This window comes from Bactrocera tryoni, chromosome 5, assembly GCF_016617805.1.
Source record: "Bactrocera tryoni isolate S06 chromosome 5, CSIRO_BtryS06_freeze2, whole genome shotgun sequence".
NCBI lineage: Eukaryota > Metazoa > Arthropoda > Insecta > Diptera > Tephritidae > Bactrocera > Bactrocera tryoni.
The window spans coordinates 70,588,833-70,616,212 of NC_052503.1; the positions used below are offsets into that span (position 1 = coordinate 70,588,833).

Sequence of the window (27,380 nt, forward strand, 5' to 3'; positions counted from 1 at the left end):
GATTACCGATAAAATTATTTATGTATGTAGTTGGTAAAGAAATTTATTTATTTATGATTACTTTTATTTAAATAAGTGGAATTTTTTTTAATACCCGTTGGGGTTTCTAATAAACATCATATGTTTACCAAATTTATTAATTAAAAAAAGTGTTATTAAGTTCTCAATTGAGGGTTAACTTATTTTTGAATGCAGCACTGTCGACGAATTAGAGAAATGTGGGAAATCGTTTTGACATTAGTTTTGCTATTGCAGCCAACTTCATGTATATATGTAAATTTTCACTTCTGCAAGAAAAAGTAAAACACCGTATATGTGCGCCAAACATTTACATTTTTCAGTAATATTTCAAGAAAAAGTTATAAATTTAATTCTAAAGTGCAATTTAATAATGCAAATACGCGATTCATAATATATTTTATAAATATATTCAGACATTTGTGAGAAAAGCGCGCTAAACTTCATGCGTTGAATGGGACAGTGAAGCACTAATCTTTGACGCCATGTTTAATTTCTAGCCATCAGCACTCCTATTAAATTATTGAAGGGGTGAGACGAGTAGGCCGGGTGGCAAGTTGTAGTGGAATGATTTAAGAAAATCTCAAGCGCAATTTTGAAGTGTTGAAAGAAGTGAGAAATTTATATAAATGCAATTCACATAAATTAATTAGTATTAGACGGTTGTATATAAGTACACAAAAATGGAAATATGAGCTTTCTCCAAATAATGGAATTGTTTGAAACTCTAAAAATAAAAACCAATATAATTTATGCAACAAAAGCTACGTGAGAGTATGGCTCTCTAAACGATTACAGTATAAAGAGGATCAACAAAAACATTTACAAAAAGAGTAACGGCAACAAAACCAACAATAACTAGAAATGTATATAGATACTTGTACCCTAGTGGGAAAACCAGCGGACAGGTGAATTTGTTTAGTAAGTTTCCAACTGGTAAGCTTAGCAGTTGAGTACAACTTAACCTGGTCAAAAAAAGTACTCAAACTCAATTACGAAAAATATATTGTGGAAATGTTTATTTTCTTTTAAAAGTAAAAAACGGTAACTACGATTTTGAATGTTGTGTTATAGTAAAAGTTTTAATTCCTTTTAGAATAAACTCATACTCACGACTGGTGGTCGAATTTTAATAACACATTTAAAAATAAATTTTTGCTGAACACTTAGCCTTATAGAAATAAATGTACAAAAAATTATACTTTAAAACTCTAATATTTCAGATATGTTATGCCTAATTTTGAAAAGATTGCTTGTAACACAATTTAATGTTTCATGATTGTTTACATAAAAGAAAACGTAAAGAAAAAATTCGATATACAAAATTTCTAGTCTTCTAAATTAGCTTGTATGTTTTACGTAAAGTTTTAAATTATTCAATATGTTTTTCAGGCGCCGCATTTATAGCATCATGTGGGATAAAGAGGCCTCACAAATCAAAAAACCTGAGGACACCTCCGTCGAAGGAAATACCGAAAATGCCGCCTCACAATACTTCAAAACAAATAATTTATCAGAAAATGTTTCAGCGAGAGCAGAAACAGTGGTGGTTGCAACATATGTTGTCCGAGATGACGATGATTGCGCCGATAATAGAAAAAACGTAAATGATCGCCCAATGCCTTTGGCGGCAGAACAAAGCGATAACGACAATTTTCTGTCTATTGTACAATTATGCGATGGACCATCAGCAAGCTCCTTTTCACAGAAAAAAGAATTATCAAACGCGGTATCACATTCGCCAAAATTCTCAGATTCCAAATCTGTATTGCCAACATCAGCAGCAACTATGTCAGCTGCAGCTAAGGAAATAACTAACGCGGAGGACTCAATTGTATCTATTGATAATGATGAATTGCCATATAAAAATATAAATGCAAATATTAAAACTCTATCCTCTATGCAATCTAATAAACCAGTAATTCCATTAAAATATGACAGCTCAATAGCAAGAAAATCTGCTCAGAATGAACAGGTTCAAAGCGATAATGTGGCTGGACCACAAATACCGAGTTTGTATGACAAACAACTTACCCTACAAGCAGAAGATTTGCACGCGGCAACAAGAGAATATTCACCAGCAGTTTCCGTTGAAGATCTCACATTAGTGTCGGAAATGCGTGCGGGTTCGCCCACCCCATCAAGCATTACAAGTGCTTCAACCCTCCGAGCCGCAAGAGGTACGAGTGGACGTCGAACGGACTGCTTGCGACATATGAGACGACCACCCAAAGAACCTGAAGAATACCTAGATGCATTGTTTCCGCATATACGTAAAACTCATATGCAAATTCGTCAAGCTTTATTGCATGCACCGCTTACAGATGTCAAAGATAATGCATTGCTAAAGAAAAAAATGTTGGAGCTAATTCAGATCTACACTTGGTAATATAATTGTTGTCAATTTCTTGAATAGTAATAATCAAGCCTTGTAACACCTTTTTCAGTGGTTGTAGAGATGAATTCGAGAGAGTGGGACCATCGCTTGTACTCTGTCGTAGACTGAAGAGAAATATTGTACGACTTCTTGATTTGTTTCATGAAATTTGTTCATCTAGTCGTGAGGTAAATTATTAACTAATGCAAATATATATATAAATATACATATAACTTACTTTTTACATGAAATTTTGTAGGATCGCGCCTATTTGTACCATATTAGCCAACTAATCGCAGTGTATACTTCCCTTGAAATAAGATTGTCCTTTAATTTGACAAGACAACAGAAATGTGCGCTAATTCACCGCATATCCCACATCATAAATAAACATTTAATGGTAAAAAATGAGGTAAGTTAATTAATTGTTAATAAAATCAAATTTCACTAAATTTATGCTAAATTTATTTATTTTTTAAAATGAATTTTAGCCTTTGGCTAAAGAAAACATACTGCGAATGTTCCTTCACATGCCCGATACATATTCAGCACGTTTTATAATGGAACCGCTTTTCAAGTAAGACATTTATAATGAATATTATTAATTGCAAAAATATTAAATTTTATTATTTCAAATTTAGCAACTATTTGGTAGAAATCGCCACGAGCAGTAAAACATGGTGTCAAAAAGAAATGCCTGATAAATTATTTGTGCAATACATTATAATATTGCATATATGGAAAGAGATGCTACGAGATCCACTTGAACAAGTAGAACTAATTAACCGTGCCCAACATTTTATGTGCCCAACCAAGACGCTACATGCAAATCCAATGTATGCTAATCATCTACCAACAATACACACACGGAAGCATGCAGTTAAAGATATCTTAAATAGTTTAAAATTTTTTCACGATTTGAGAAATGTAAGGTCGATGTATTATTATAATTCTATTGCATAATAACAATTTATTTCTACATTAGGCAGCAATTTGTGATGATACATTGGATAACGGAGAAGATGACATTGCGGTTGTTATAGTAAGTATATTACATCAAAAAATGTCCAAATGCTGCAAATAACTTGACAATTATTTTATACATGATGTTTAAGTAAAAGGTCTGAGGCTGAAGTTGAACATCATAGCCAAAACAATGGTGAGCAGTTAGTCGCCATCATTGTGATTAGGTTTTGCTTTTTCGCTTGAGTAAATGACTAAAACCTTAACTGATTAATTGAAAAAAATATATAATTTAGTTATTAAAATATACTCGTAATTAAAAAGTTATATATTTCTATTTCCAGGATGAAGTTATAATCACGCCGTTTTGGGATTTTGGTGCCACCTACACAGGAGCATCCAAGCAGTCGAAGAGCTTATACCGCAGAATACTAGCAGCAGACCAAACTGAATGTGTGGATCTAACACAGGAAGATGATCAACAGTCAATTTTTGATTCGGAAGATAAACCTTTAGAATGGCTTACTAAGCTGAAAGAGCGTGCAGCAGAGAGAGTGCAAGTTGATGAGTCGGAAAAGGTTATTTGCTTAGACTCTGATTCCGATGGCGAATTATTCTCTGGCAGTATACTAGATCCATCAGAATCATATCAAGATTGTGATGCTTTCGATACCGATTACACAAGTCTCGATGGTGGCACAAGTGATGATAAAGAGCTATCTGAAGATGAGGCGCTATCAGCAAATGGAATTACGCCTAATTGTCTTAGAACTTACCTCGCGCCTAGAACTAAAAATCAGATAAGGTCAGAACCTTATGAAAGAACAAGAGATTGTGATGGCGAGGGTGACAGCGCAGCAGTCGGTACGAAAAAGTCGGCGATTGCTGCTGTCTCAACGGCGGAACCCACAGTACCGCTCATTGTTAACTCTTTTACTGTTAGGGGTAAACAAAATATGCATTTGTTGAATTCACCCCGGTTTAGCCTAGACATTGGACCAGAACGTTTCGGGAATGAAGATATAGAATTTCACGATGCATGCGATGAAATGAGTTTAAACATCAAGGCAACTAAAAATCATTATAAACGTGCTAATAGTGCTGTTGTTAATGACGGTGCAGTTGGCCGTAGCGTTGGTGGCTATTATAGAAAAGAAGTTAATACCGATGATGAAGAAGAAGATGATGAATACCAATCCTTGCCATCAACAGCATCGTCATCAACAACAACACTAGGCAAAGTTATATTTTCACAGGCGCTACAGCGGCCTAGTCAACAATTCTTCACGGGGTATGAGCGTGAAAACAATTATAAACGTCCAGATAGCAAAGAGAAAACAGTTACATTTAACGAACGAAATAAGGCAGATAGCAAGAAACAAATGGTAAATATAAGTACATAAATCTGTAAGGGCTGTAATTAGGGTTGCAAATAATGAATTAAAAAAATAATTGAATTAACTTTTGAAATATTTTTTTTTTTTTAATTTGTAATCCCAATTACGGGATTCAAAAATAACATCGGGTCTAAAAATGAAAATTTTGGGATGTTGGTAAAAAATAAAATTTAGCTTTTAATCCCAACATCGGGATTTAGAAATATAAATTTTAATTTTTAATCCAAAATTGTTTAACTATAAAATTCACAATCCTGGCTGTAACGTATAATAGCATGTAAATAATATATTTGCTTTCAGCATGGCCAGGACAAACCGGTGAAGAAACAAGTGAAATTCAACGATAACCCCATCGGACCGACCCGTCGTCCCCATACCAAATTGCCGATAAAACCAGCTATACATCTTAGTAAAATCCAACCCAGCAGTCGACAGCCTATTTTCTCAAGTTCACCCCAACCACGTTTCTCATCACCATCATCCTCAACCTCTTCAACAAGCGAATCACTTAAGCAAATGGCACAAAAAGGTAGGAATTTCGTTGACATAACTAAAACATGTAAATATTCGAAAATCTCTAAAAGTTCTTCCACAATAATACTTGATTCCGAAGATGATGATGATATTATTGACATTAATGTTAGTGCAAATAAAAACACGAATTTAGTTTCTACTCAACCAATTCAAAGTAAAAACACTTATGAAAAAAGTATATCCTTTTGTAATAGCAATATGTCCAAAATGCAAGCGTGTGATGTTTTAAATAGCACTACAATGATACTTGGGCCAAAAGATATTTCATCAACCAATAAATTACGAAATACAAGTGTTGACATTATGCATATTTCTGGCGATGAGGGTCGTGATAATATTGCTAGTATTGTTGATAATAATGTAAGAGGGTTGGAAAAACAGTTAGAAAGAGAAGAGCAGAATTCGAATGTTTCAACAACGACAGGGCCTAATGTAGATTCTAGCACTGGAGAGGACGATAATAGCATAGGTTTAGTTAATGAAAAGTGTAGCGAAAAACAAGAAGTTGCTAATGTAGAGAGCACAAGTAAAGAGGAAGATTACAGGGCACATTCCTTGGAGTTAATAACAGGTAGTGATATTTGTACGAGTACGAGTACAGAGACATTTGTGCAGAGTACCGAGTGTAGTGTACATAACTTTAAATCAATCCAATACACAACAACACAATCCAGTTCGAACACTGATGCGGGGTTAGTTATTGGAAGTGTGCAGTTGTTGGCTAATAGCATTGGTAACGAAAATGTGGACACAGCCGAAAAAAATGTTGATAAGCAATTGGATGTTGACGCAGAATTGAATAAATCTGTAACACATGTAGATGATTTTGTCGACGAGAATACATTAAACACGGTGATTTGTGAGACCAAAAGTGAGTTAGAAGAAAAAAACAATTGTTTTGCTCAAACCGCGTTATTATCGCAATATCTTGTACAAAGCCCTAATAGAGTTGATGAAAATGCGTACGCCACAGAGAACTCTAAAAACAATTCTTCAAACCAAGAAGAACCAGTTTTTACTGAAACATTGCAAAGCGTTATTGCGACATGTACGGAAACTTGGGATCCAGTTAACGAACAATTTTTGGAAAACAATTTCGATATTGCGGAAAAGAACTTAAGCAGCAAGGAAAAAATAAACGAAGAAAAGACTTGCACTCATCCTACAACAACGGAAACAAATATTGGAATCAAAGAAAACTGTAATAATCAGTCAAAAGGGCACGAGTTTGAAGAAACTTTAGCAGAGACCAAAGAAAGTTTAGATAAGAGTTCGCAAGAAACTCAATCTCAAGTAGCAAAAGATAAATTGTCAGTGCATATAACTGAAATGATAGAAAATGTTGTTGAAACTGCAGAAATACCGAAAGATGTTCCTGAAATATCTGACATTATACCGACTACTAACATTGCCACAACAGAAGAGTGTCTGGTACTTACAGAAGGCCAAGTTATTGAAGAGCTGGTGCTGTTTGATACCGGGCGCAATACTATGGAACCAAATGTAATAATGCAGAATACCTTAAGTCAGGAAAGTAAGAATAAAATCTCGGAAGAGATCGTCACTAGTGTTGAGGAATTTGATGTGCAAGAAAGAGCTACTCACACACCGGCTGAAAATGAAATACCCGTTGCAACTAATATATATCACGGAGAGGATACGGAAATTGACAGTGTGACAAATGAAATGACGGCGATAAATCCTGATGCAACCGCTATAATTATAGACGAATCAACAATCCGAGAGACACTAATTTCAGCTAATGTAAGCGAAAACAATATACCCACATATTGCGATGGAAAATCTAACTCTACGGAAATTGCTGTATTTGAAGAGTGTACGGTAGGTTCGAATGAAAAGAAATCGGAATTAAAAATTACTTATACTGAAGCGGAACAGAATACCAGCTTCAATATTAATTTAGAAAATACATGTATGGGCGAGGTAGATAAAGAAAAAGTTATTATAGACGAATCAACAGTCCGAGAGACACTAATTTCAGCTAATGTAAGCGAAAACAATATACCCACATATTGCGATGGAAAATCTAACTCTACGGAAATTGCTGTATTTGAAGAATGTACGGTAGGTTCGAATGAAAAGAAATCGGAATTAAAAATTACTTATACTGAAGCGGAACAGAATACCAGCTTCAATATTAATTTAGAAAATACATGTATGGGCGAGGTAGATAAACAAAAAGTTATTATAGACGAATCAACAGTCCGAGAGACACTAATTTCAGTTAATGTAAGCGAAAACAATATACCCACATATTGCGATGGAAAATCTAACTCTACGGAAAGTGCTGTATTTGAGGAGTGTACGGTAGGTTCGAATGAAAAGAAATCGGAATTAAAAATAACTTATACTGAAGCGGAACAGAATACCAGCTTCAATATTAATTTAGAAAATACATGTATGGGCGAGGTAGATAAACAAAAAGTTATTATAGACGAATCAACAGTCCGAGAGACACTAATTTCAGCTAATGTAAGCGAAAACAATATACCCACATATTGCGATGGAAAATCTAACTCTACGGAAAGTGCTGTATTTGAAGAGTGTATGGTAGGTTCGAATGAAAAGAAATCGGAATTAAAAATAACTTATACTGAAGCGGAACAAAATACCAGCTTCAATATTAATTTAGAAAATACATGTATGGGCAAGGTAGATAAAGAAAAAGTTACTAGCAATGAAGTAGAGCATAGGGAATGTTTAGAAATCGCTCCAAATAAAGCTGATGCTAAAGTAGACATGGTTCAAACTGAGAAAATGGTAGTTCCTACGAACATATTTAAACCTACAATTGCAAAGAATGATGGCCTCGCCTGCTTGGTAGCAGCTGTCAAATCGGTTGAAGCGCTGACCTTTACTTCACAAGTATCTGAATATATAGTGCCTGTTGAAAGAGAAACCCGTGACGACAATGAAAACACAGGTGATGCCAAACATTTACTACCGCCTTATACGAATTTAACTGCACTATCAGAAACTCTTGTGACGCCAAAAACAAATGCGAATGTAACTGAACAAGTTATTGATAGGCTTGAAAATAGCTTAAGCAAAACTGATACCTGCATACTAGTAAAACCGAAAACAACTGAGTCAAATAGCATTTATTTTAGTGGTGATGGTCCCAAAACTAATTTGGAACGGCTTGCCGAAGCTGCAGTACAAAAATATGGCGAGCATGTGGCTGATCGTGAAACTTGTATTGTGGAGCATATTAAGACGAAATCCAAGGATCTTGCTCTTGAAACAGTTGCTGCAGAAAATATTGAAATCAAATCGGGTGTCATGTTCAGATCTCAGACCGGTATTATTAATAATGCTATTGGAACCGATAGCGCCAATGCTGTTTATCGTGCCAAATCGCAAACCGATGAAAACCAGGAAGCTTCTCGCAAACAACTCGAAAGTACTGCTGTTACTGTTGATAACATTCAAATCTCGCAAACTATCGATTACGATATGCAGATATTTAATTTGAGTGACAATGTGCAGCGTATGCAAGATTCGACCAAGTCTTCAACAACATATAACTTGCAAATAGTTAACATTTCCAAAAGTTCGCAAGAAAGCAAAAAATCCGGAAATTCCGACAATGTTTCTGTTTTTTCTAAGTCGCCCAAACCGGGTTCGACGTTTCTTTCACATTTTGAAAGCTTCATAAGTACACTAAAAGATAAAAAAGGTACCAAGTATGAAGTAAAAGAGCAACGTAGATCGCCCCGAACGCCAAAGCCAACAACAACTAAGATTCCATCTACTAGCGAAAATGTAAAATCTGTCGTAGTTAACACAAAAGCACAAAGTCAAAATACAGTAAAAAATTTGCCTAAAAACACTTCGGATTTAGCAATAACGAATAAAGTCAGTATCGGAGCACCGACACAACATAGCCCAAAAGAGTTTACATCTTCCGATAGTGAGCTTTCCAACGTTGGTGTGGGCGTTGCCGAGACTGCGTTGAGAAAGAGATACAGTTTGCGCAAGCCTGACCAATGGAAAGTGATCAAAAATACAAGTCTACGAGCGTCACCACCCGAATGCATAGACACCATAAAACCTGTCAACAATACACGTACCAAGCGCTGTATAAAAATACGCTTAGCAAGAGCAAAAATACCAACAAAAGTCGAGACAAAGGAACCACCAGTAAGTTCAGCGCAGAACGAGTTAAATTTAGAAACGGAGTTCGGTGATGTGTCACATCGTCCGATAACAAGAAGACTTGCCGCGGCACTCAATTCAAGTCTACAAATGGTCACGGAGAATGCAGTTATTGAACCGATTAAACCACTTGCACGTGGAAGAAAATCGAAACCCAAAGTGCATGCTACGTTGACAGAGAATACGACCACGAAACGTAGAAAATGTGAAAATATAGTAAGCGAAAAAGTTCTTGAATCAAAAAGCGCTATAGCACCCGTATCTAGTAGTAAAGAAATATATGATTTGAAAGAATTAAGAAAACATAGTGATTTAGAATTGTCACCAAAGTCGCACTCTGAACCGCCCGTTGTTGCCACAATATTACAAAATAAACAGCTTGACAATTTTGAAACGATTTCAGTTGAATCCACTTGTTTTTCTGAAGAGCGTTCGGCGAAGCGTATGAAAATCGCAAAACGGGAAAATGTCGCGATAAATAGTGGCGGTGAAACAGTGACAACAGCGCAAAATGCAGAAAGCGACGCGTTTACTTTTGAGACGGTTTTCGTAAAACCAACCCTCGTCCTCCAAAGTTTAAAACCTGTAAGCCTCAGTTCAAGCAAAGCAATCGCGCTACAGCAGCAAACTATTGAAGAATCGGAAACAGTGAGAAGCATAAATAAGAGATATCCTAAGCGAAATGTAGTTGCATTAAATGACAATTCAACAGTTAAAGCTGTAGTACAAGAGGAAAAATGTGAGGCTGAGAAAATACAAAAGAAAGCGAAACTAAAAGTTTTGGGTATGACATGTGCCCCCGAAAATAGTATTGAAGGTAACAGCGTAGCGCTAAAGGAAGAACCAGCCAATGTTAAAATGACAGGGAAAGATCCAACACGGCTATATGATCAAGGATTTCAAGTAACCGGTAATCGTATGAAATCGGATATCGCAGTAATCATGGATAAAATACCGATTGGCAATGATGTAGATTTAACGGTTTCAATTAAAAATAGTAATGAAACTAGTGCCGAGGTTTTAAGCCAAACATTTTGTTTAATGCAAAATAAAGACGTAGGGGCTGAGCCCGAGGAAATTATAAACAAAAGTTGCCCAAAACGCAAAGCACAGGCTGACATAACACCCCGTGGTGGAAGTCATAGAACAAGCGAGTCTGTGGCTGCAAGTGTATTGGGTTGTACTAAAACTATTGATTCAGAAAAGGTAAATTTAAAAAGAACAGAGAAAACAAGCGTATCTGTTTTAGAACAAGTTAAAAATAATATAATAAATAATATTGAAACTGAAGTTTTTACTACAGATTCAGTTTCCAACACGCAAGAGGTTGTAAAACACTCCAATGGCTGTTCGTCAATATGTGATACAAAGGAAAAAAGCGCATTGGTTTTAGGTGAAGATATGAGAAATTTGATGAAAACTAGTGATTTAGAGAAAACTTTAACAACGGATAAAACTAGTGTTGTAGATGAATATGTAAATAAAATTTGCGCTGAAACCAGAGCTTATATTGAGGATTCAGTTTTGAACACACAGGATGTTGTAGCACCCCTCGATGAAAGTGCTTTCAGAGCCGATTCTCGAGATACAAGTATATTGGACTTAAATGAAGGCAAACCTATTAAAACAATTGATTCTGAGAACTCTTTAAAAACAGAAAGTGATGAGGATAAAAGCGCACCGATTTTAGAAAAAGTCGGAATTGAAGGTAATACTGAAAGAAAGACTTTTATTGGCGACCAAACTGAGGAGCATGCAACACAGGTTGCTGAAAACTCTTCAACAGTTGATTTTAAGGAAACCAGAGCGTTGCTTTCCGTTGAAGAAATGAGCAAAGAATTTATGAAAACTAATGATTCAAATCAAATTGGAAATCGTATAGAACTGAATACTGTACAATCTCCATCGAAGCAAGTTATATTAACTAATGATCTTGCGTCCGCGCCAATTATTTTCAATGAGGACTCGGCTATACTACCAGAAAACAATGAAGCACCGCCACTAGTAGATATATCTAACTTCACCAGCTTAACTTTGGATACCAAAAGTGATGTGAATTTTCAAGATGTTGCTGAATTTATGGAAAAGGATTCCAATATAAATTTGAGTGTTTCACAAATAACCGATCGAAATGAATATCTAAACGAATCCGATGCTATCAACACTTTAAAAACCAATATGGAAGCTGATAAGCTATTAGAAGAATATAACCATTCGGTGCGTATAATCGCGAATGCTAATTTAAAAATACCATCGGCAATTCACACGCCAACCGATGTCTGCACACCACCCTGTAGTAGCGTTACATTTAGTTTCACGGCCAGCGATAGCTCGAGTTCATTTGCAAACAGTTGTTCTTGTAGCACTACAGCAACGGTAAACTCAGCTACTGATTTGTATAAAAATGAACCAACCAGTTTTAAAGTAGTGCAATCGCAGGCCCAGGTAGTCGAATTGCTCTCCACTACAAGTACAAGTTTCCAAGACTTGTCGCTGTTAGATTTAGAACATGATGTTATTATGGGCAATGACGATTTGCTTTCCGAATTAATACCAACTACTATGATGGATACAATGGCGGCTACTAGTTTGGAGCATAACTATGCAATAAAGCCTTTAGAAACGTCTATAAGAAATGAATTTGATATACCAAACGAAGTCAGTGGTGATACTGAAGTACTTCTTAAGCCAAATAGTGATATACAATGCACAGCGCCAAGCTTGAAAGTATCGATACCTATTGCCCGTATAAAAAGATTTGACGAGATAATGGGTAATCATTCTAAAAATTGGTATTTATCCGAAAAACCAACAACCTCTAAAGCGGCTTTGGCGGCTTTAGCCAGAAGAAATGCCAGGTTTAAAACTGATGTTGGGCACATATTTAATACGAGCAGTGTTTCAAGGCATAGACAAATATCCGAATCGAAGTTTTCTGAAAGTGTAGGAAACGTTGCTACAACAGATAGCTTAGTAAGTCAGCACTTACTAGCTGGTGAGAGTTTCAGTCCTTTACCTAGTTTGCCACTAAAGAAGAGAAGAAACATATCTGGTGTTATGGAAGAGGATTTCTGTAATGCTACAGTGATTTTGTCAGAACATAGCGATCTTATGACGATGATATCGCAGGGCAGCAATTCATATGAAGCAAATAAATTAGCAAATATGACAACTGAAGCGCACAGAAATAAGGAAATCGAATTTAACAGCACGAAGAATGTGGAAACCGCAATTGAACAGCAAATAATTGCAGATATTCAAACAAGAGATTACCAAAGTAATACAAATTATATAGAAGAATATCAAAGTGATAAATGTAAACGCACAAATGAAACAATGCAAAGTGGGGAAACGGATTTTGAAAACAAAACAAGAGTGGAAACAACATTTAAACAACAAATAAAAGAAAACGCAAAAAAAGAGGAACAGAACGCTGGTCTTTCAAATAAAACAAAGGAAAGCGAAGTAAATACTCGTACAAATGAAGTATTACATGCGACAAATGAAAATTCATTTAATAACCAGACGAATATTGACAACAGTAACAGGCCGGAAACAATAGCAGCTAAACAACAAACTATGGTGGAAATAGCGGAAAGTCCATATAAAAAAAAACACGATGTAGTATTTGAATCAAAACAACACACTAGAGATGATATTGATAAGAACCTTATACCGAGTAGCGAACAAGATCACCAAAAAGAAGTTACACTTCAGCTGGGCACAGAAATTCAAGCGTTTGAAAATTCGATATCGGATCAAAGTGAGTTTGTTGAGAGGACTTTACGAAGTGGTCAAAAAGATCCGACTACAAATGATATATCAACGATTGGTCAAAACATAACAGAAGAGATAGCATTGCTGGAAAAACAAAATGATCAGGCTATAAATAATACGCCGCAAAAAGCAGAAAATATGACAGAAACTGGCGCATTATTAGTAGAGCAACCGGATCAGGCTGTATATAATAACCCACAACATGCAAAAAACATAACAGCTGAGGGGGGGTTGCTAGAAGAACGAAAAGATACACCAACAAAAGCTCCAAACATAAAAGATGAAAGAGCAACGCTGGAAGATCAACAGGCTGTGATTAATCTTAATACTGAAACTGATGGAGCTGTAACAAATATACAATTTCAAGAGACAATCGAACAAAAAAATAATACTCAAGCACTCACAAATGAACAGCAAATGGGGGAACACATCATGACCACTATTCAAGAACAACTGCACGACATTGAAGTGCCACCTGCACAAGATATTCTAGTGCCTGATCATCAAGGTCTTACACTGAATGAAGATCACCATACAGAACACACTAAGAATGTAACTGCAACAGATTTATCAGCTGGTTCTAAAAGCATTACCACTTCGGAAATTAAAGAAAAAGTTATAAAGGACTTAATGAGTTTTCAACATAGCAATGATAATTTTAATGATCATGCAAATGAAGCTATGCTATCAAATTATGACGATCAATTCCTGGTTACTGTATGTTTAAACGATGCTGACACTGTCAGTGGTTTTGAGACAACTAGCACTCTGTTTACAACAAAGGAATATCCTGAAAATGATTTTGATATAGGCAACGATGTTATAATCAGTACGCAGGAAATTAAACAAGAATCCAAAGAGTTCATAAATGATTTTAGTTCACCGAAGAGTCCAATAAATTTAACTAAGCCCCCGGCTATATCCAACAGTGCCTACGACTTCAATACTTCCCTCTTAAATCAAAATGAATTTGTGGAATTTACCAGCGATCCACCACATTCTGTAGCGCCAACAAACTCAAATAACTACCAGTTGTTTTCAGCAACAATACCAAATAATGGGCTTGTGGCTACGGATATGAACGTTAATAACATGCCGACGTTTACAAATTGTGAACTTAACATAAACCAAGCGGAGCCAAGTGATAGAAAAAGCATTATAGATCTGGCGCAAATAGACGAGCTTAATTTTGGCGAACAGGATTCAATTCATGCAACACATTTACAAGGCGCTGGCGAACAAATGAATCAACTAGAATACGACAACTTTACGCAGCCACAAATACACACTACAACAACAGATAGTGGCATGGCTTCTGCACTAAAAATCAGCTCAAATATTGCTACAACAAAACCAACACAAACTGCTGAAATTGCTCATGAGACGCATGCAACGGTCTTACCAACAATCAAAATATGCTCAACTAACAAGTCCAAGCAATCCTTGGAAAATAACGAAATAATAGCAATGCCCACAATCACGCAGTCACAGCAGCTGACAAAGCCAGCAACTTTATCACCAATTTTACCATTAATTAAACCGTCTACAACAACTATGGAGACAATTTATGATAAGCCCAATGCAATATTCAGTTTTCCAGACATCGAACCTGCCAGCGCTGCAACAACTTTAGCACAACACAGTGTTGCGCCTCACAACTTTCCAATAACTACAACAGCTAGTACAACTGATAATTGTGCAACAACAACGTCTACGAATGATGAAAAATCATTAACAACCTGCCCAAGTCACAGCTCACTGACACAAACGCAAACAACACACAGCCGCACAGCACGCGTACGTGCGCCTGCACGTGTGCAAATTGTTACGCCGCAACGTAAGCGCCGTGAAATTGCGCCAAAAACAAGCGAAGAACCGAAAACGCCGAACCTTACCCTTACGAATACAACAGCGAACTTTTGCACCGCGGTGGAATTTGATTTGCATCAAGGTGCGGCGACTATACCAGTTTCCTATACCACCACACCAGCACGTTACGCGAATCTCTGTCAATTTGAGAAGTATTTACAAAAATTAATGACGCTTATCGATGTGCCCGCCATAATAGACTCTGCACGAAACTTATTTGTTGATAAGCAGGCCTTAGCCGAAGCGCACGCCGCCTTACTCGCACAAGCCACACAATCCGACGATGACGGCAATGCAATTTCGGAACCACTTCTAATGAAATACCACAAAGACGGCACCATATCGATACTAAATGACAATGACGAATGCATTATATTGACGGCAAGCATGTCGAAAATGGTGAAAAGCCTATCCTTAGCCTTAAGTATTCTACAAGAGCAAGAGTCACCAGTGCTGGGTATACGTGCGCGTATACATGCTTTGCTCAAGCAATTAGCACAATCATCTACAATAAAGTTGGGACATGTTGCGCCAAATGTAAACAATTCAACTATTATACCAACGGCGGTTGTGAATCCCACCAATTTGATTGATAGCGGTCATAACATCGAAATTAATGCACCACATGCTATGGAATACTGTAGTGATATTGGTGAAACATTGGTCAGTCAACAAGTACAACCACCACTTCAAGTTATCAATGCAAATTTCCAAAATTTACAGTTGTATGCCGGCAATTGGCAGCATGTAGAAGATAGCGGCTTAATAACGAGTATACCGAATACGGAATTACAAATCACAAATATAGATGCGCTGCCATTTGCAGCAGATGCCGGCGCCACAAATTATGAGAATGCGATCGCTTTTAATTTTGACGAACACGCCACTATACTTGACACGAACGAAAATACAAATGCACAACGCTTTGAAAACGCTACTATACTTGCCACGAATGAAAATACAAATGCGCAACGCTTTGAAAACGCCTTTCAAGCGACCTTAGAGAGCGCAGACAGCAGAAATGCTGAGGGAGATCAAAATAAAATTGTACCTTGGCCACTTGAAAAATCGCCTGACAAAGTTACGCAGCCACTGAATTGTACAGATGTTGTATTTGAACAAAATGTTACCCACTGTCATGAACATGACGCAACTGGGCGCTTAGACGTTACTAATGACAATTTACATACAGTAATAATTGACGAAATAGCTGCTAACGGCAGCTACAATAGGGGTGACACTGTAATTGAAAGATATGATATGCCAACTTATAAAACTCATGCTATCGCTACGGTTGGTAGCAATTTAGTGGCAGCAGTGTCGCCAAAGCGCGAAAAATCCAAAAAGACTATACAACGCAGGAACGATAATTATCAGCACGCGCATACGCAATCGCATGTAAAACCTAATGTCCATTCCAGTACTAAAAAGGGGGCAACTAAACGTGTAGAAAAAGTATCGAAAGCTCAGTGTGGTAATTTACCAGCAACTGTAGCAGTCTCGCCGCAGTCGCATACACAAAACACATCCAACAGTAAAGTAAGCCACATGCAACATAGTAACACCCCATTACAAAGCCATTCATCCACCATACATTATCGCCATACTCCACATTCAGTAACTGTAGAATGCAAACCCACCGCCACATTGCATTACAAACAATCAACACCGTGTCAGCAGCAGCAAACGCAACCCATCGCCAGTCTGCAAGCGTCAAGTCAAGCAAATCACGTGCCACAATCAATACCACACATCAGTATTGATAGTGTTAGTAATACACCATTATTTGCACAACAATATTCACAGAATTCAACGCTGTCCGCTGGTGTTGGTCTATTGCATAACCATAATAATATTAGATATATACTAACGACGCCACATACACGTACACATTTTACACCTGCAAATACAACACTGTCGAATTGTGCCATCATTCCACTAAACACGACACCAGAAACACCAGTGCAATATCCTTATCAGCTACACACCTTGCAAGCACCACCGAATTTTAGCGATAACTTAAAAATAAATGAACTTGAGCTGCAAGCTATAATAAAAAATTCTGAAGTTGTCGCGAGTAGAGCGACTACGGCTGCTGTTGCCCCCACTACAACTACATCAACTACAAAGTTATTGCGCAGCTTTCGTAATGTTCCGCGTGCAAATGCATTATCGAAAACTGTTGCCACGCCCAGTTATATGATTAACAATGATGCACCAACAACTAATGAGGGTATTTCAATAACAATACAACAACAGCAACATCAGCAGCATACACCACAACAACCAATACAATATCTAGAACCCGCAAGTGCGGTAATAATCGGTGATATACAACAAAACCAGGAGTTCGACTGCTTGCGCCAGGAAACACAACTCCAAACTGTATTGCAAGCGCCACCAGCGCAACCACAATCACAAAATCAAAGAGTGTACACCACATTAACACCACTTTTACCGGCGCAAGCTAAACACCAGTACAAAAATGAGCGGGAACAAGCGTTATTACCACAACAACAGCAGCGCCCACCAACACCAAGGCCAAATTTAAAACCTTCTCAAAACAAAGCGCCAACATCGCCAAACACACTAGCCTCCAATGTCACAGTCACTCGTAAACGTGGACGCCCGCGAAAGTATAATTTAGGTGAGGATACTTCCGAGCTACAGCCGCAGCATAACGCTTGCGATGCAACACAAAAGCATGCCAAATTAAGCGAGTGTCCAAAAATACGACCAAATGCAGCGGCAAGCCCGAATGCGAGCGCTCGTAATAAACTGCAAGCAAACAAATCAACAAATGCAAAAGTTCGACAAATATTACCAGCAACTCACCACACGTTAACTAATGAATCGCATGATTTAGCAACGCCGCAACCAAGACCATTACTGCCACCACCACCTCTTACAAAGTTATCGTCTAGTTGTCGGCCACATGAACTAAGACCCTCAATTACTAGCTCTGCGAATTTCATCGAACATATGGCTAATGCCGTTGAGTCTAATAGTTCGCAAAGTGTCAGGCCAACTGCAAAAGTTGGTCAACAGCAACAACAACACCTGTCACAATTCCATATGCCTGACTTACAAACAACCAACGACAGCCAGGGCAATGTATGATATACTAGTTTGCACGAAGAGTTATTTAATAATACTTTTCGTTTTGTCGATATTTAAAAAACTCGTTTAACCGTTCTAACATTAAGTTTTCTCACCAGAGCCCTTCCTTTAGATCAGCTTATATTTCTTTAATTAAAGAGAAATCTGCAATGTGAATTATTTCCATTAATGAAATATTTAATTTTAGCCTTCTATAAACTGAAGCTGTAACTGCTGCATATTTCAGTATAAACTAACAACAAATAGTTTGCCATTTATTTATTTTTATGCTTAAGAAGGCATGCGCATTGATTCGTCAGTGCAATTTAAGCTTTTATTTAACATTAAAGATATTTTATATGTACTTTCTTGCATAAATATTTTTACCTCGTAGTGTACGCGATTTTTCCGTAGGATATGAAGCCCTAAATTACATGAAATATTTAAGAATTGCGCACTGAAACTGAAAAAATCTTTCTGGCAATAAATTCCATTTAATGTAATTATATTTGTTTAGATAATTTGTTTTTTTTTATTATTATTTAGGATTGTATACAAATATACTAAGTTAAAGCGGCAAGATGCAATTTTACTCTATCACTTTATAAATAATAACTAAGTATTTTATATTTTATTTTTTAATGTTTACTATATGTATATAAAATAGCAATTTTCAACAGATTTCAATATCAGTTTATATGTACCATCACATTTCATTGTATTTTACTGTACTCAAATATTATATGACGAATTCCTTAAAGATAACAGTGAACAATTTTTTTAGAATTTAGACTTTATTGTAAGCTTTCTATTATCTTCTTCAGCGTCAACTTTAGATAAACTTGCCATTGATTTCTAGTGAATTTCTAAACCTAGAAATGCAGTCAAGATCAAAATTGACCCGAACTGGTCTATATAAACTCGCACACAAACCGTATCGATGAATATTTTTACTTTTTAGATTAATACAACCTTTTTTATATTCGTTCGAAGTTTGATTATTACATGTGAATTAGTGTATGTTTGGCAATTATTTTTACCACGCGAAAGGGTCAATTTTGAGCTTGAGTGTAGATAAACCAATGTAAACAATTTGCCACCGCTTTTCAACCCAATGTATTATTAATTCAACAAGAACGAATTTCCTTAATGCTAAAAAAAAAAATTGTTATATTTTGAATTAAGAAAAATATTTTTAAGCTGGACTGCTGCAAGTTTTTGAGGTTTAGTCAAAAATTTACTAACTCAGTTTTTAGGTACAAAATTACTTGTAACCAAATTTTTCAATGCAATGCAACTAAAATTAATTTAGTTATAGATTTATATCTGTGTATTCTGAAAACTTTGAAAACATGACAAGAAAATATTACGCTCCTTTCGTACTTATTATTTTAAAAATTAATAATGAATGTATGTTTCTTTCGTATACGTTCGTAAAAATGTTCGTACAATTATATTTAGATCAAATATATTTTATATAATAAATTTTAGTATATTTTACTTTAAGCAGAGTTAGAAAACATCAATTTAATAATTTAATTTAAATATTTAACATTTAGTAAAACTTATTTTAAGCAGAGTACGAAAACATAAATTTACATTAAGCAACATTGAGACGTTTAAACTTTGAATATTTAATTTCTTAGACGTTTAAAGTACCACTTACGCAAAATGATTACATGCACTATTTTGTATACCTTTTGTTTTTTTTAAATCGTATATGTTTATGTATTTTCTTATATTTATATAGGTTTATATTTACCATATATCGGCAAGATATATCTGTTAAGGCAACTACAAGCATAAATAGCTTAGCCGTAAGCTTCTGAAACTGATAAGATTGATTTTTTTCTATAATGTTCATAAATATTTTAAAGTTAGAAAATGAATTTGTTAGCTTTAATTACTGCGATACCAAACTGTTTACCTTCTTATATTTATCTGGGCAAACTAAAAGCAAACTACTCTACCTTGTTCTATGGAGAACGCAAATCTGTATTACCTACAACTATTCATCATATACCTGGTAAATACCTAGATGTTAAAATTAGTGTACTTTAAAACCTTTTCTATAATTTCTACATATTTTTTATATACATTCTTGAAAATTCTAAACGCAAAAATAAAAACCAAAATGTATATGTGCAATTAGTAGTGTGGCATGTGGCGCTTTACGAAATGCTTTTCATAATGATGCGAGTAAACTTAAAACGTATTTTCGTGTCACTTTAACTAAAGTTGCTGCAACAAATTTTTTGGTTAAATAATTAATTTACGAACTGAAATACTAAATATTGGTTTATGAAATATCTAGCTACTGCGCAATATCTGTCGGACAATATTGAGTTAACATTTTATGTGTTTGGTAGTATTACTTAATTACTATGAAATTGGACCTGAGTAGAAATGTGACATAACACATTTTTTGCATAACAAACTGTTTATCTGTGATAAATATAATATAATCAGCCCATTTAGGCTAGTCAACTTTACGTACATATGTATGTGCTAAAAAAGTTATAATTCAGTATTGAAAAAACATACGCTCGATCCAATTTTGTAAAACACAAAACAAACTATACTTGTACTTAAAATTTATTAACACCTTTCTTCTAACGCATTGTAGTTTTACAAAATTGTGTCGATGAAATTTGTTATTGCTCTCGGCAGATATGTAATATATTGGTTTGGCACTGAAATAAGGAAATAAAATTATTCTTAAGTTTTGCCATTATTATTATAATAATTGTTGACGAAAATTCATATATCAGCTGCTACTGATACTCGGATACCGGATTTTATATTCATGTTTCAGACAATAGGTTTGTTTCTGCACAGCTAACTATCACTAAGTTTGTTTCTTAACTGCTAACTATCACTAGCTAGCAAAGTTTCTGATGGAAAAGCGTTTCATAACCGAAAAAACTAGCAGAAACTATGTAGCAGAAGAGAGCACGAGTTGAAAGCGGACAAAGCTGAGAAAATTTTCAGCTAGCAAAAAATAGCTTTTAAACAAGCATTTTCGCTGATTTCATTTATTTTTATAATTTTTAGTTCTGAAAAAAGGGTTATTGATTCATTTTTAAATGCTGAAATGATGTGATTATTAAAAACAACATTTGTATGTTTCCTTTCTAATTTGTACTATTTTTTTGTTTTTTTTTTTCTTTTTTCGATATGTCAATTGCACTCATCTGCTATATTACATAGTTAGTTCAAAAGAGGTATTCTGAATAACTGTGTTCAGCTGGGGGAGTATTTTGAAATCGTTCTTCTCGTTTACAGAGTAACCTGCCAATTATCACATCCCTCTCCTTCTTTAGAGCTAGCAACACCTAGCACTTCAGAAACAAACTTAGTTATTTTACTTTTCGTCACATTATGTGACCATTCCGTTTTCTGCATACTATGTCTGCCCTAATTAATTTTAATAATATGGCAAAGCATTAAGAATAGTATTCAAAAGTTTCATAATTATTAGATATAGGTTTCAAGATTAGTTAGTCAATATATTAGCTTGACAAAATCTGACAAATCCATTGGCTAGAATATTTTAAAAGATGTGTACTGAAATTTTCTTACCTCGTCCAACTAATAACTGTGCATATATATTTTGAGAGTGTTATTTTCCATTTATTTTTACAAATCTAACACACATCAAATTTTTTCTTAATTGTTCTGGAAGCATTCCTCATTAATGCCTTAAATAATTCTAAAGCAAAGTTTTACCATAATCTATTTGCAATTAACACATACATATAAATTTCTATATATCCTTATTTAGAGCATATCAACGCAATCGCAACACTATTTAGCAGTTATAAAATCTCGAAACCGCCACCGGCCAGTGGCGCTGCAGCACGCAATAATGGCGACAACAACACACATTTAAACAAGCCCAAATATAAAGCTGGACCAAAGTCTATGCATATGTCGCGTAAAACGACTGCAATGTCGGAAACGAGTAAATATTCTATAAACTCTCCACGGTCTGTCTGCAATTCGCAATCACCAACCAAATCACCACGTAGCAACTCCACATCACCGGCCAGTTTGCGAGCCAGTAGTCCCGTTATTATTGCACCCGAGACAGCGGCGGATCCGAAGTTGAATAAGAAATGCGTTGTTCTAATGAAAGAAAATGAGGAGGTCCTCAATTATAAGAGACAACAGGTCGCTTTCATTAATGAATTGTTGGAGAAACAAAGAGAAATGCAACGGCAGCGCGCACTAAAACGACAAGAGTTCCAAAATATCTTGAAGCAAAAACGTATAGAGGGTAAACGCTTGAAGGCGGAAATCTCACAAATTAAAAAGCAGCAAGCCGCAGCGCACGAAAAGGTTTTAGACACACAGCTACATCAACCACAACAATCGCCTACTATTTTAAATCGCAAACGCTTACTGGTTAGAGAAAGAAATGTAACATTCAAAACCAACACAAAAGTCCGAAGCCGTTCTACGACGCCCAATCGCTCAAATAATGAAGAGCCGTCTGCTAAGGACATAGATACAACAAGTGCTGCTATAATGCAATCGGTAATAGGCGACACTTTTGAATTGGCGGCTGAAGCTATGCCTTTAAGCGATAAAGCGAATAGGACCTCTATCGCGTTGAAAAATATAAAGGCTGCGCCAGTGTTGGACAAAAAATCTACAACTTCAATTCGTTCGACAACCGGAGTGGCAAATCCAGAGCCAAATACATTAACGAACACGCCAAAAAGCAGTGTGCCGAGTACATCGCCACGAAGTAAAGCAATAACAACTAATATAGCGGCAATATCAACACAAACCATGGACAGTATGCCGAAAGCTGAAGAATTGGCAGGCATAGAAATACCGGGAGCAGTAGTACCAACGACCAGTAAGACGAGTTTCAAGGAAAAACCGAAAATACCGGCCCTACTAGCATTAGCAACAACACCACCATATACACGTTGTGCTAGATCAATGACACCCACACGTGGAGTTTATAATACGACGAAGCTGCGCGAAATGCATACCGAACGAACTACAGATAATTTGTTAGTTAACTGTTCATCACCGTTATCTACCCCCACATCATCTAAAACGCGTTTACAACGCGCGCCATCATTATCACCGTCAATATTCATGAATCGCAATCGTGTGGAGGTGCGACGTAGTATGCAAGATCCCACTAGTAACACAGACTTCTCTACAAACGGCACCTCTTGGTTGCTGAATGTATCGCCGCGAAGTTTCACAAAATCATTAAAAGTTCGGCTGAAACGTTTACAGCATTCAAGTACGAATTCTTCAACAGAGAAATCACCAGACAAGGAAACCAACGATAGAATTTCAATGCCAGCTTCTGCCAAGCCAACTCTCTTAAAGGAACGTGTGGCGAACGCAACATATACAGTTGCTAACGCGCTCATTGAAAATACAGGCGCAGCAACACCAGAATCTCAAATTAAAAAAAATAAGCATGAGCGAGTGCAATTATTAAAACAAAAACTCAAAAAAGAGTTGTACGAAATGGGTGAATCATTTGTACGGCCTGTCAACACAAAAGATGAAAACGTACTTCTGGAGTCAGCTAAGGATATAGCATATAGTCAATCAACGCAAACAGCTGAAGGGCGCATTAGCAAAGGAGCACGACGAAAGCATACAAAAAAAGCGCAACAAAGCAACAAAAAGTTAAAGCTTTTAAAAGTCACCATTGAAAAGCATACAAATAAAGTGCAATCGGATTTGCGGACTAACTACAGCCCATGTGATAATGCTGTTGATTGTGACAGTAAAAATGAGAAGTCAGCGAAGGCAGATGTTGAAGACGGCTTACAATGTGATAGGACTGAAGAAACGAAAGAACCAGTTGGCTTTACCTTAGCAACTGATAACAAGGAGCTTTGTCATAAAGGTAGCGAACCACCTATTGAGTCTAGCGAATTTGCCGCGGAAAAAACGAGTGTACTACATAGTGAAAATACCGCAAAACAACAACAGTTTTCCCCAGAGTCTTCAAGGAATGATAAACACGCGAGTAAAGATGTCAAAATTATAAATGAGCACAAAAATCCCACCTCAAATAATTCCATGGACGTTGATTGCGACAATGTTAACAATAAAAAACACAAAAGAACTCATAAACATGGTGCGATCGTTACGCAAGTTGTAGACGTTACACCTGGCCGTCATGTGAAGGATAATCTTTTGGGCGATTTATTGCTGGTCGCAGCTGCAAACCAATCAACGGTGTTAAATGCTAATAACGTCTTGAACACTACACCTAATTTAGCTATTATTGAGCCGCCTGCTGCGGAGTTACCATTGCTCGTTAAAGTTGTGGAACCTAGTGTAAAGCGAACTGTCGATCCCGCTGCGTTCGACAAGTCAAATAATTTAATGCCTGAAGGTATTTGTGACAAAACGCATATTGAGATATCCGAGGAAATGGCGGTTGCCGTTTCGGGTCTGACAATGTTGGCGAATAGACCGATAACAACCGCAAACTTCGAAACCTGTAAAAACGCGCCTGAATTCCGAAATGAAAACGTGGACATAATCCTGCCAAAGAAAACGTCCAACGAATCCATTTCCTCTGATTTGCAATGTATGGCTGAGCCAACGATTGCGATTATTAGCGATACTCCAAGCCATGCAATGACGTCAGTCGACGCGTATGCAGCCATTGATGAACCCAAAAAAAGTGTAGTTGGAACGCCTAATGACAACATTGCCGGGCCAAATGATACAGGTGGCGTATCAGGTGGGGAGGAGTCGAGCAGTGATTGTTTGTTATTGCAATTGTCAAAGCGTGTACATAAAATGTCCGATTTGGAAAGTATTGTCGATGCCACCACTGTGCATGTGATTAAGGACGCCACAATGACGCTGATGAGTTTCGAAGCCACGCCAACTTTGCCAGCTTACTTGCTTAATGGCGAAAGTCGTGATGTGCCCACACCACCAGCCATATCAACACCAGCGCCGACTCCTGCACCCACACCCACTGTCGATTTAGCACCGGAAGCTGAGCAGCCGAAGTCGACATCGATACCAACACCACCATTGCCGGAAATAATGATTAAAGAGAACGCGCACGCCCCATCGCCAAAAGATCCTATAATAAGTGAAGAGTTAGCTAAAACAAACGACTCAACAGAAGCAACGGTTTCAGTTAAGGTATCACAACCATCGCAGAAAAACATGATCTCTTTAGCAGCTGCACCTTTACAAGCTCAACCAGAGCCTATTGCAATTGGCGAAGGTTTGCCTAATAACCGTTTGTCACCACCGCAAGAACAACAACTTGAAGCAGAAGTAAATTCACCGGCGCCGGCAAGTGGTAAGTTATATTTGTTTCAAAAAAACTCTTGGATCATTAATTATTCAAAGTAGATAATCGTAATTTGGAATTTACAATTGGCTGCAATAATTCTAATTTTATGAATAGTAGCGGCCGGTCAATTTGAAAGTTATTTAATACATAGGTACTAATTCACTGTCTAATTTTTTCATAATTATCCCGTTTACAGCAATATCGACATCCGATCATGAAGTATCTTCAACCCAAGAGATCGTTTACACGCCAACAAAACGTTCAAATGCCAATGCTCTCAATGCCACCGCCGGTACGTCAATACCAACACCCAACGAAGAGGAGGCAGCAATGTGGGTGCAAAATAGTGAAATAGACACAACACATCACCTGACAGAAAGTTCATATTACATGCGCAAGCGTACGCGCAAATTTTCCGATGAATTTACTCTGCCTGAAAATAAAAATGAAAATTCTGCTAAAGACATAATAAAACAAAGACGTAAAACGTTTTCCTCTGAATCATCTCTACCAGTACAATTTCCATCGAATATAACATCATTTACTAAAAATAATAAAGAACTTACGAACAGCAGTGCAACGGCTGGCGACGGTACCGTTATAAATAATGCCGGCCAAAACAGTGGTGGTAGCTCACCATCTACCACTACTGAGCCAGTGACTAAGCAGGCCCCACCACGTAGACGCAATCACATACAAAAACGCAACAATTCACAATCACCACTAACAGCGCGTAGTCGCGCTGGTGGCAGTGTTGGTGAATTGAATAGCAGTTTTGTGTATAGTTGTAGTCGTTTACAACCGACTAACGTGGATATGGCAGATGTGGAACGTTGTGTAGTACTGCCAGCGAGCGCTGTTGTACCACCGGTGAATTTGGGCAACATCTCGCGTACGTATTCGAAAAATAACATGTCTCAGATTAAGGTATTCGTGCCACCTGATATGGAAATGTGTTTGGAAAACGAAGAAATGGAAAAAGAGGCCTTTATAGCGACCACCACAAGTAAAAGGGGTCGCCCAAAAGGCAGTGCCAAAAATCGTAGTCGTAAGGAACCAAAACAAGAATCAGCTGAAAAAGTGAATACGAAAAAGGCCGCTACAAACCAAACTAAAACGAAAACAGTGCAATCTACGAAGAAGCGCGATAATGCTGATAGTCGTCCCAAGCTTATGGATTGCTCTTCAAAATCAACAACCACAAAAGCGCCAACGCGTACGAAGCACGTGGAGCGTGCACCCAATCGTAAACGAAAATAGCATAACATTTCAAATACGCGTACACATCGCACCCCTGATGACGGTGATAATTATGATAGTGATTATGTTGTGAAAAATTGTGGAAAAATTTCGCCGTGCTTAACTTGGCATTTCTCTGATTATGAACGTTTGCGCACACTGCGCCCACGTTTGAAGGAACAATTGCAGCGCATGGTTCTAACTGAAGACCTCTCACCGAATGAGGATGAAATTGTTGAAGGCGAGCGGTTAAATGTGCTTGATATTGCTCATGGTAATGAGGTTGTTGACCCGAAATGGAGTGCTCCCGAAATGCAACCAATTGTTTTGGTGCAACGCATTAGCTGGAGAAAGGGTGTAAACAATGATTAGTTGTTTAGTAAAGTTACTTTTGTTTTCGTAGCATTTTATCTGAAATGTAAATGTGTTGTAAAACTTTATTGCGGGCGTGTGAATTGAATAAATGTTACACACGTTCCAACGTTTTGTTAATTTAATTAGTCATTAATTATTTATATAATTTCAATGCATACGTAAAATCAAAAATACAAAAAAAATGTAGAATACAAAAAATACTGCCAGAGAGAAAATAAACATATGCACCAACAATAATAAA

At 36.8% G+C, this 27,380-nt stretch overlaps 1 protein-coding gene across 3 annotated transcripts; it reads left to right on the top strand.

Annotated features, from left to right (window-relative positions):
- Positions 1-362: 362 nt before the first annotated feature.
- LOC120778590 lies at positions 363-27,380 on the top strand. Of its 3 annotated transcripts, XM_040110459.1 has the most exons (12): positions 363-939; positions 1,411-2,403; positions 2,466-2,583; positions 2,655-2,807; positions 2,887-2,972; positions 3,037-3,322; positions 3,381-3,437; positions 3,703-4,743; positions 5,056-5,284; positions 20,171-20,239; positions 21,998-25,531; positions 25,722-27,380. In XM_040110459.1, the coding sequence occupies exons 2-12, from the start codon at positions 1,430-1,432 to the stop codon at positions 26,783-26,785; spliced, it is 7,611 nt and encodes a 2,536-aa protein (XP_039966393.1). In that variant the 5' UTR covers positions 363-939; positions 1,411-1,429; the 3' UTR covers positions 26,786-27,380. The 3 variants fall into 3 exon arrangements, with proteins under 3 accessions (XP_039966393.1, XP_039966392.1, XP_039966394.1); XM_040110458.1 differs by lacking the exon at positions 363-939 and having other exon boundaries at positions 1,400-2,403; XM_040110460.1 differs by lacking the exons at positions 363-939; positions 20,171-20,239 and having other exon boundaries at positions 1,400-2,403.

What these genes read in the sequence shown, in the direction of transcription:
- LOC120778590 (XM_040110458.1), top strand. Translation starts at nt 1,400, where the DNA reads ATGTTTTTCAGGCGCCGCATTTATAGCATCATGTGGGATAAAGAGGCC. An exon ending in ATAATGGAACCGCTTTTCAA is followed by an intron (nt 2,973 to 3,036) that starts GTAAGACATTTA and finishes TTTCAAATTTAG; the next exon opens with CAACTATTTGGTAGAAATCG. An exon ending in TTTTTCACGATTTGAGAAAT is followed by an intron (nt 3,323 to 3,380) that starts GTAAGGTCGATG and finishes TTTCTACATTAG; the next exon opens with GCAGCAATTTGTGATGATAC.